The 12,026-nt window shown below is 34.2% G+C and overlaps 1 protein-coding gene and 1 long non-coding RNA gene across 7 annotated transcripts in view; one reads left to right on the plus strand and one right to left on the minus strand.

Moving 5' to 3' along the window:
• Positions 1 to 12,026, minus strand: part of LOC140672429 (uncharacterized) — a 70,520-nt gene that overhangs the window by 45,678 nt on the left and 12,816 nt on the right. The window lies entirely within an intron of this gene.
• The window catches only part of Imp (IGF-II mRNA-binding protein), a 116,721-nt gene that overhangs the window by 14,572 nt on the left and 90,123 nt on the right, over positions 1 to 12,026 (plus strand). For all 4 annotated transcript variants that reach the window (XM_072904585.1, XM_072904586.1, XM_072904587.1 and 1 more), the window contains exon 2: positions 10,303 to 10,366. In XM_072904585.1, the coding sequence (XP_072760686.1) occupies positions 10,303 to 10,366 (64 nt within the window). The remainder of the gene's footprint in view (positions 1 to 10,302; positions 10,367 to 12,026) is intronic.

The raw sequence follows: 12,026 nt of genomic DNA on the forward strand, positions 1-12,026 counted from the left end.
ATATGTGATGCATTAATGCCATCAGGAAGTATACCATTTTCGACCAATGTAATTCGCAATATCGTAATCAATGCAAATGAGGCAATGTTCTTCAATGTTGTATTATGATGTGATTAATCACACGACGCAACACTGCTTTTAATTTCGTTGAAAGTAATTTACGCAAAAGTATCGTTCTCGACTGTTACACTTCGATACGATAATATTCGATCAGAGAAATACATTGTAAAAAGTGACTTATATTATATCAAATTTTCTTTCCTTATTTTAAAAACTTTTCACAAAAGATATACATAACATTCAAACATTAAGCATTCGGAATTATTATTATTTTTAGCATGATCTCTATATTTTCAAAAAGATATTATAAATACTTTAATTCTAATTTTTTTTTAAACAATTTTATTGGCATTCAAATACTTTCTTACTTTAATAAATAATACAATTTTTATTATAAATATATAATTATTAATACTATAGTTTTCAATTTCAATTATTATCTTTCCCATAGTTAAAAAATTAAATTAAAATAATAATATAATTCATTCTTGCTTTACTAATTATAAATATTTTTAGAAAGGAGTGAAAAGATCGACAGAGCTGAGGAAAAATCAATACTTAAAATTTTAAAAGTTTCAAATTTAAATGACATAATTGACATAGCGTCGAATCGTGCACTAATAACTCAGTATGTTAAATGTGAAACCGGAATATCGGAACTACATATTTCGATAATGCTTTTGCTGCTTGTGTGAGCCGGATGTAGCTCGTTTTTGATCGATAGAACCAAGGACGACCCGTCGTCAGGCTCGTGCATTTAGAACATCCTAAATTTGCTTCGCACTAGGGATTCGTTCAACTCTTTTTCTTCAATACTAAATTCAATCGAAAATCTTGAAATTTTTTTATGACCAACTTATTTTTAAGTTACATGCTATTAACAAATACATAATAGCAAAGACTTAATAAAATACCTCTTGATTTATATTCTATCCCATTTTAGAATCAGAGGAAATTAGAATATAAAAATTCAAATATTTTTATATTCTATTTCGCTGATTATAAAATAGGATAGAATATAAATCAAGATAGGATAAAATATAAACCATAAAAATGTAATGAATCATATATCATGTACATATAATCTTGGATGAGATAAAAAACGTGGAACAATGCAACTCTACATATGTAAGTAGCTACGGAAGAGGAAGTAATTAGTCGAAAGTAGAATATAATTGACTTACTTAATAAACTACGGCATATATCCATATCCCACATTACATATTAAATATCAACCCTCGTTGATTCGGATAACTATTCTGTGTCTCGAATAGAGAGTAGGTTTCTTTCAAGAACATGTATAATGTAATTAAAAAAAAAAAAAAAAAAAAAAAGCATATCAGCAATTAAACGTCCAAAACATTATTGAATATAATAATAGCAGCGTCATGAAATTAAAAATATTAAAAGTGATTGCAGATAATATTCAAATATGTCAGCATAATGAGCGATATTAATTATTGTGCTTTGAGAAACTAAGTTCATAAATTCATTTTATGAGCAACTGAAGAGTCACACACGCACATGCATCTAACATATGCACACAAACATACACACACACACACACACACATATATATATATATATATATATATATATATATATATATATATACTTAGAAAAATATAAAATATATTAATATATGATTATACAATTGAAATTGGTCAATATCTTTCAACGAAGCGAAGGATCGTTGCAAAGTAATTAGCCCTGCTTGTTGAGAGAGAAGCATCTTGCGTTTGGCGCGCTTTCCTGCCGGATTCCCAGTCAGGACCTATCTTAACGTGCGTGGGCCCGGCTCGCTTCATTCGGCAAACTAACCTACCCGTCTAAGTAATCCATTATGCTTCTCGTGCTCTCTTTGTGTGGCCGCTCTCACGCCGAGGGCAAGAAAGGGAGAAAGAGAGGGAGAAAGGTAAAGAGCGAGAGTGAGCGAGAAAGCGCGAGGATGCGGGAGATAGAGAGGAAAGAGGCGGGATTGAAGAAACGAGAAAGAGGAGGCCACAAGGCCAACCGAGTCCTAAACGATTCCTGTTGCCTTACGTTTTTACCGCGCCGAAATCAACGTCGGATTGACTAACTGGTCCAGTTCTATTTATTCCACAATAATTCGCCGATATAAACTCGCGATATTTTTTTTCTTTCTCAAACGCATACTTTATTTAACCTTTCCAAACGTAATAGATAATTTTTTTAAATCAACGCTATTATAGTGATAAAAATAATTATAACTTCAACTACACTTATTTTTATCATTTATTAATATTTTATTTTACACATATAAATAGCATTTGCAAGTGAAATTTTACGATTCGATTTTTTGGAAATGCAATAATGATAATTTAAAAATTAATATACTCATAAAAAAAATGAAAATATACAAACCAACATATGTTGGAGTGCAAAATTATTCGTAATATTAATACCAATAAAAACAAACATAACGCACGGGACAATAAATGCAGACGATACACGTGTATTTTTTTCAATCTACTATTGTAGCTCGTAGATGTTACGACTGTATCTCTGACGATTTTTTTGCACGTGGGGGATAACTTTTACCGATGTTCCTCACCGATAGCGACACGACCTCGGTAAGATATATTACCTAGAATCACGCGACCGCAATCGTACAAACCTTCTTCTCGAATAATCCTCATTCAGATCGTGTCTCTGTGTCTATCTTAAAGGCTACCTTCGACTTAATTGCTCTATCCCTTTTCGTCTTTTTACATCAATTATTGGCCCAACATATCCGTTTATCCCATAGTTACACGAGTGGTCAAACAATGCATCAAATCTTCCAAATGATTCATTTCAAAGCTTCACAAAAAAGAAGTACAATGTTTGAAGGAAAAGATAATTTTATGGTGGAAAGAATCGAAACGCAAGAAGTTTGCTTTATGGTTCGCTGCAAGATAATTTAGAAATATTTTTTAAACTTTAAAATTTTACAATTTAGTAACACTATGAAAACTGACAATTCAGAATTGATAATTATTATATTATGAAGCGAATAAGCAATATAGGGTGCAATATTATGGAAAATTTCGAAAATTATTGAAAATTGTAAGATTTGGAATTTATGTACAGAATTGTATTTAGATAGCTTTATATATTCATAATAATATTTTTATTTCATATTTAAAAAAATATTATATCATGTATAATAACACAAACTGTCTTAATAAATTTTATCCATGAGAATCTCCTTATATAAATAATTTTAAAAAGATAATAGATTGTACCTTCAAATAAATTTTTACTTTTAGGTATTCATATATTTTATAAAATAAATCTCCATTTATTTATATACATAAACTCTATTGCAATTTGTGAAACACTTCTAGTACTAATCAGTTAATTCAGAAAAATTATTTTTTTTTTATTTGCAAGCACATTGAGAAATAAAAAAAAATCACATTAATAGGGTCGCGAAAGTCGCAAAGCATTTTTATTTCTAGAAGCAATATTTGTTTCCGTCGTATCTTCAAAAATAAATCGCTCGTTCAATCGTCTCAGTTTTTCCCGATATGCGTTTTTCCGATATATATACCGTTCTTATCAATTCAAGCTCCTTATGTGAGTCACGGATCGCAAAAGGCGGATTTCCGTGAGACTGAGGAGGCAACTGAGGAGCGCGGTAACCCAATAGTAATTTATGTACCTAACCGTGCCAACCGCCGTGTCCACGGCATCGGTATTCAGCATCGACCTAAACAGAGAGAGAGAGAGAGAGAGAGAGAGAGAGAGAGAGAGAGAGAGAGAGAGAAAGAGAGAGAGAACGCGCAACAGGAACCTGTTCTCATTCCCATTCCCATTCTAGTTCCCGAGGCGCACAGCGCTACCCAAATATTTCATTACTTACTCGTGGCAGCCGATATACTTTGAATTCTCTTCGCTTCTCTTCACCTATGACACTTTCTTGCCTCTTCTTGAATATTACTAATGTTATATCACTCGACGATCCTATCTGAGGCGCGCAGCAAATATATATATATATATATATATATATATATATATATATATATATATATGTCAATAATAAATTTGAATCGTAAAGTGTTTAAATATTGAGAATATTTCGCAGGTTTTACACTTGGAAAAAATGCGTGAAGATTAAAAATGCATTTAATTTATAATTTCGACATTTAATACCGAAAATTATTAAGAAATTAGGTTTCTTGATGTTTTCTTGATTATGAGTTAAATAAATTTTTATTTATACCGAATACTTTACGATGTTGATGAACAGATAAATAAAGAACGCATAAAATGAATTTCATAGAATATAATAAAGAGAGAAGAGAGAGAGAAAGAGAGAGAAAATATATATATATATATATATATATATATATATATCGCAGATATCAAAAATTTTTATCACAAAAAATTATTATTATTCTAAAAATTGTAATTAAAATAAAAACAAAAATAAAATAAAATTATTCTGAATTAACTGATTAGTATTAAAATTGCTTCATAAATTGAAATTGAGCTCATATTTAAATAAATGGAGATTTCTTTTATAAAATATATGAATATTTAAAAGCAAATTTATTTGAAGATAAACTATGATTTGCTTAAAACATTTATGTAAATAATCTGAATGAAGAGAGTTGATTGCTCATGGATAAAATTCATCGAGATGTTTTATATAACATATAATATTTATAATATTTATATAATATAATATTTTTTTCTAAAATATTGTATCACGTGTTGAATAATAACGTGTTTCTTAAAATACGTGAAATAAAAATATTGTACAAATATATGTAAAGCTATCTAAATACAATTTCTGTACATAAAGTTCGATTCTTACAACACAATTCTCATAGAATAATTTTTGAAAAATAAAAGTTATTATTATAAAAGATAGATAATGTAAAATTCTTTCGTTTTTTAAACGTATAAAGCGAATTTGAAAATAAGATCAAAAACAGGTAGTTAAGCACGTAGAAACGAACGACTACCGGAGAAGCTTCACGCCCCGTATCGCCATCAGACAAGATAGGGAACCGCTAACGTTGCACTTCGAATACTCCGCCATCAGGATTCACATCCGTCGACCGCAATCTCTCTCGAGTATTAAGAATCGTTTGCCCTGAAAATAATCGACAAATACGAAACACGATGCTTAATAGCTGTTATTTAATATCGTGGTTCGAGCCCTTGTTTGTCATTCTACACCCCTGTTTTCGACTGTAGACATAACATTATCATTCAGCAATGTTTTATAAAAATGTCCTTCGCGCATTGATGTATTTGATAATTATAATTGATATATTTGATAAATGATATGTTTAATTGCGTACGCGAAAAAAAATGACAGTAAAAAGGGACATTTTTTTTTTACATATTTCGAGAAACATTAATTTAATTTGACTATATTTTTGAAAAACATAATACTTTTACATACAAGTGCACATTTCTGTAAATTGTTTTTTATTAAAAGAGAAAAATAATATTGATCGATTATGCATTCGGAAAATAGCTTCGAGGGTAAAAACGAAATTCAGCAAGCTCCAAAACTTTTAACAAGCAATGTCCAACACCTAAAAATCTATCCTCGTATATCTTCCGAGACAAAGTACAAAGCGTAAAAAAATCTAAAGCATCACGAACTTCGTTCCGGGGGCTCGTTCGGCTTCGCAAGGTACGATAAGAAAGGTTCAAAAAAAAAAAAAAAAAAAAAAAAGAGGAAAAGAAAGAGAAAACGAATGAATATATATTAGGTAGGTTGCGCGGCATTTCTACTACATCCGCATATATATATATATATATATATATAAAGAGAGAGAAAGAAAGAGAGAGTGCACCTAAGTTTGCCGCTTGCTCATTCTAATCTAACCTAACCCTAACCGGTAAGAAGAGGACGAAAAAGAAGAAGAAGCAGGCTCACCTACCTGGCGGCTCCGCTTGTTGTAGGGAAAAAAAGGGCTGGCAGAGAGCAAAGCAGGAGGAAGGAAGGGGGGGGAGGGTAGAGGTAGAGGGTAAGAGGGTAAAGGGAAGGCACGCACTCTAAGGAGACCTTGAAGGCTGCTGGCCGGGTGCCCAGGTCTAGTGCTGACCCACTATAAAGGCACTTGCCATCCTGCTCGTTCGTCAAGATGTGCCGCTAGCAACCTCTCCCTCGGGAGTGGAGCGCCTGCTAACCTACTACTCTCCTGCTTCTTTCTCTCTCTCTCTCTCTTTCTTTCTCTTTTCGTTCACCGCATTTATACAATACATACACCGGCTCGCGAGACTCGACTCCGAAACCCGCTTTCAGACCCCGGACCACGCGCGCTCTACTCGGAGCTCTACGGGGGCCCCCGCGCCATCTCGCTTTCCCCCTCGCCCTTCGATCGTTCTTTCTTTCACTCGTCATCATCTCCTCGTATCCCTTGTGCTCGCTCGCTGCCTTCGCGATCTCGTTTTCATTCCCTCCTCCTCTTTCAGTATCCTTCCCCCGCTTCATCCCTCCGCTCGCGATGGCTCTTTTCTCTCTCTCTCTCTCTCTCTCTCTCTCTCTCTCTCTCTCTCTCTCTCTCTCTCTCTCTCTCTCTCTCTCTCTCTTTTTGCTTGCCCTTTTCCAAATACACGTCTCTGCCCTCGTCACTCGCCCCTTCTCTGTACGTAGTGTGTTTCTCCTTCGTTCCTATCTTACTCTCTTCAACTGATACTCTCTTTCTTCATCTCGCTTTTTCCTCGCTCTTTCTCTCTTCTTCTCTCTTCTACTGTTCTCTTGCACCTACTCTATTAACACGCGCGCAAGAAAAAAAGAGGGAGAAAGAGAATATGTATATATGTGTGTGTGTGTTTATGTGTTTATGTGAGCGCGTATTTTGGAGGGAGTACCATCTAGCATAGCAACTGCTGTTTCTGCATTTCTTCGCAACGCGCTCCATACGAGATGCCGGTATATTTTAAGCGTATAACGGGTGTCCCATCGCCCGAAATGAAGAGAGCCGGAGTTTTCCCGGAAGTTCGCGAACCCATTTCGGAGCCGCGACGACTCTTCTCGTCGCTCAAGAAAGTCTTCATATGTATCACGTGTCAATTAATTCACTCAGATACCGAAGTACGCGTCATAAGTTTTTAAATTAAAACTTTCGAAGAAATAAATTTACACGCGAAATATATTTTGAAAAATTTCTAAAGCAAATTAAAATATTAAAAAAAAAAAAAAACTGTCTTTTCAAAAATGATAAATTTTCGACAGATAAAATGTCGTGTAATTATAATTAATGAGATCAATATTGAGTCAATGAGTAATTTATAATCGTATATTTTTATTTAAAATACTTGGACTAGAAAAGATTCAACAAAAACTGTAGTAATAAATTTTAATAATAATAATTTCATATATTTTATCTAATCGCAAGTGTTTTTGTTTTATGTGAAAAATATTTAGTGCAAAAAAAGTCAATATAATCGCATATTTAACATTCTTAATTTAACTACTTAAATATTGACAATTCTGTAGGACCTGTCAACATAATCATGCCAATCGCGTAATTCAACTACGTTGTCAATACTTCATCTTTTCGTTGTCGAACAAAAAAATAATAAGAAATAAAAAAATTTCCATTTTAATACCTTCTCTATTATTATTATTGTAATTAGTGTTGTTATTATTGTCGTCGATGTTGTCATTTTTGTAACATCATCGGACCGCTTGTCAAACCTCGCTTTAGCCAGCTTTTATGATGACAAAGTTAACCCCGCCAGTGCAATCTCGTCCCATCTTTACGGCACGTGAAATCGGGCGTAAAATACGCGGCGTATTTAACGCGATATAAGAATCGAATTAAAGCCTCGTCAGGAGATGTATCGTGGATCTCTCTTTCTCTCTCTCTCTCTCTCTCTCTCTCTCTCTCTCTCTCTCTCTCTTTCTTTTTCTCTCGCCTACCATCGAATTGGCTTTCGCATGAAACCTGTTGGCTACGCGGTCTCTCGAGCACACTCATCTCTATATAGGTACACTTACGAATATTATTACTGCTGGTCAACTCTGACGAGGGGAGAGACCTGACGCGAAACATACTAAGTAGCTATTTAGATGCTACTCCTCTTTTTCCTCCCGTCCATCTATCTCTCTTTATCTCTCACGCTGACGAGAAGGAGAAAGACACGCGAATGCGCCATTTTTCTGCTACCTCATTCTACCTTGTTCCATTTCATATTCGTACTTTTGATTCATTCGCATTCCCAAGCCAGCTCCAGTTCAGCCGCGTTATACATATACATATTTTATTACGTGTGTAAGTGTATTGAGCGCAACATCTAATAAACTCTAGTACGCCACTCGAGCCACACTCTTGTACGGCAAAAAAAAAAAAACTAATCTTTATTTTATAACTAGTAAAATTTAGTTTCGAAAGAGAGAAAAAAAAAAAAAACGTTTGACATTGAGAAAACGCATTTAGTTCCATATTTCGGAATTTATTGATTTATAATTAAAAGTTTATAATTATGTGGTTTATAATTAAATTGGTTTATAATTTTATTATGTATATAATCTACAAATATTTTCTAATTTACTATAAATTTATTGTGATTTTTTATGAAGTTACTTATCTATTATTTAAAATTTTAATAATATAATTTGATTGTATATATTTTACATGTCGCTGTTATTCCGATCAATTACTTAATCACTTAAAAACCAATCATACTTTACATATATATATATATATATATATATATATATATATATATATAGGTAATTAATAATGTAATTATACAATTAATCGATAATATAACAACGCGAATACCAAACGCGACGAAGAAAACGATCAGGTCGATTTTGACAGGACGATTGAAATCGCACGAGGTCCGACATGTCTGGCATTCGAACTTGAAGGGATCTTAGTTAACGAGCGCTTAGTCGAACGGCCGCTCGACGCGCGAGAATGATTCGCGAATTCTATTCTGCTCGCGATTCGCGCAGCAAAGAACCGGTCATGAGAAATTAGATGGGCTTGACCGGTAAACGACACCTGGCACGAAAGAAACGAAAGGAAATACGTGTGCGTTGTATACGCTATCTCTTCCTCTCTCTCTCTCTCTCTCTCTCTCTCTCTCTCTCTCTCTCTCTCTCTCTCTCTCTCTCTCTCTCTCTCTCTCTCTCTCTCTTTCTTTCTCTTTGCTTCTTTTTTCCAACTATCTCTTCCCTTTCTCCGTCTTTGTCGCGAGCGCCGAAATGTCCGACGGTTCACATAACCTTTTGATCCTGATTAGAATATGAGTGAGGTTCTAGCCGGTGATAGCTTTTCGGTCGGCTTGATGCCCCGGCCGCGATTTTTGCGCCGTTACCGCACACGTGCGATACCGGAACCCGGAAGCGACCGGCGCGGAACCGGTGCAGCGTCCGGCCAGTGTGTTTTTCCATGGGAAAAGCCTCCTCGTCGTCTCTACTCCGTTTCGTCCCCCGGTCAAAGGTCGCGGCTTAAACAGGTTGTACGCTGACCCAATGATCCAATTCTGCCGTTCGACTTGAGACACGCATGAGAAAATCGCGGCAAAAATATTGTACTTATATTGTTAGTAGTCTCAATTTCGTGATACTATTATGGAGGGTATATTGGAAAATTTAAAGAAAAATATAGCATTTCGTTGCAATATAACAAAGTGCCATTGGAATCTAAAAATTCAATTATGCTCGAGTTATAAATCATAATTATTGAATCACAAGGTTAATGAAAAAAAATTTTTTTTCCGAATAATCCTAAAATAATTTATGAGAAATCGATTGCTGAATTAAATCAACGACAAGCGAGTGAATATATTATTCTCACTGACGTGAGATATTTTTATATATATTTATTAACACCGATATATGTGAATAAAAATATTTTTAATTACGATACGTATCGACAAGTTAACAAAAAAGAGTTTACAAAGAAGGAATTAATTCAGAAAATTTTAATAATGCGATTATTCAATCATTGCACTTTACACAACAACAACAAAAAATAAAGTTACCAATATTATTATTAATATTTGCTGCGTGTGAAGAATTATATTTGTATTGTTTATACCATTACAATGAGACTAAACCGTTAACTTTTCTCGGCTTCTAATGTATGAATAGACGAAAGAATACACTCCGTTACAATGTAACAAGGTCCGGTCCGCGAGATTGGTAATCGCTCTATTTACCGGCCACTGTTACGTCTTGTTACGCGCACACGAATTTCTCGCATCACTTTAAAGACACATATAAAAACTTGCTCCTTCGTTTTTTCGTTGCAGGATATACTTATCTCGGATCCTCACTCGTCGTAGAACCGTCCGTAGCCAGCTCAGCGAAGAAACGGTAAGTCGCAAAACTTTTTCCTTTAAAAGCATGCAGAAAAGAAAGCATGGCTTTTTAAAATAATGTGATAATAGATTTAAACGAACAAAAAGCCATGAGCGTTGATTTTTCAATTCCAAATATTTCCGCAATTTTTTTTATATAAATAAAAAAAAAAAAAAAAAAAACAAAAAAAAAATAACAATCACGTATACAATTAAATTAAAATTAATAATTAGTCTGTACAGAGAGGAATGAAAATGTCTTCTCTATATTCTTTTATAAATTTTTACAAATTCGCAAATCAAAATTATCATCTCAGGTTACTGCTATTTTATTTTATTGCATTAAGATGTCCCTTGTTTCTTTCTCAAATATCTACCGATGGCGATGGATGGATTGCGTGTGGCAATGAAAAATTTCGATCGCGTGCGACGCTTAATACTTATCGTTGCTCGCTCTCAGTCGAATTAATAAAGTCGTTAAACCGTCGACCCTTAACTGATTGCCGTAAATTTCGCGATTTATATAAAAATAATATTTGATCGTTAGCCGTGCAACGGCTACTGGGGGCGTCCTCGTTAATAACGCGCGCCGATCGCACTTAGAACTTTGCTTAATTTAATTTATCTCCTCTCTTTCTTTCTTTTTTTTTTATCCTTCTTTTGGCCGCGCGCGCGCGCACGGAACTTCAAAAGGTTCGTTAACCCGGCCGCCTCGTCGCAGCCCGATCTCAGGAGAGATTTGGGCAGGCGCGCGTAATACCGTGCGTAACAAGGTGCATAATTGGCCGCACGCGAGTAAATGCGCGCGTGCGCGTGTGTAGAAAAGAGTTTGAACTCTCGAACGTGAGCGAACGTGCCCGGGCAAAAATCACCGTGGATTAAATCGCCCGCAGTGGAACTCATTCCGCGCCCCCGTCATCTTTCCTTGAATCCGATCGGGGGATTCGATTTGTAGATTTGTTTCTTTTATTCGAAATTTTCTCGCAGAAGGAAAGAGAGAGATGGTGAAGAGAGAGGAAGATGTTTGCCGCGCGGAATGTAACGATCTTTCTCCCTTAGAGCGGATTCTTTCTTTAATATGTAAATTTATCGTCGATCGGCAAGAATTGCGTAGAGGCCTTGAAAAAATTCTACTATACTTGGAAAAATTATTTAGAAACTTTTGCAATGTATTTTGACTATCAAATCATAATATCCATAGGAATTTATATCTCTTAAAATAAAATATTATATATTTAATTAATATCTAATTATTATTAAAGTAGAGAGAAAGAGAGGGTGGGAGAGAGATCTTCTGTCAACACTTATTAAATTCCAAAGATTATAAACCCTTTAAATTGACTAATATTTTGATCAAACAATTTTACGATTCCAGTTTTGTCAACTTATGTATGCATAAGATTTTTTTAATGCATAACAATATATTAAAATACTAAAAATACATCTTTTAATGAAAGCAATAAATGCAATGTAATTTGAAATTTTTTACAAAAATTTATGAGAATTATGTATCTTACATTGATGTAAAAAGGAGAAGATACAAAAGTATGTTTGACTCGTAAATGAAATAATTTGGACATGTAATCATGTGTGCATGCAACATAATGCATGTGTATACACGATAGCTCTATAGCATTGTGTGTTATTGTGCATGAAAAAAAAATACTTGAAGCTAT

The sequence above is a fragment of the Anoplolepis gracilipes genome, chromosome 13, assembly GCF_047496725.1.
Source record: "Anoplolepis gracilipes chromosome 13, ASM4749672v1, whole genome shotgun sequence".
Classification (NCBI taxonomy): Eukaryota; Metazoa; Arthropoda; class Insecta; order Hymenoptera; family Formicidae; genus Anoplolepis; species Anoplolepis gracilipes.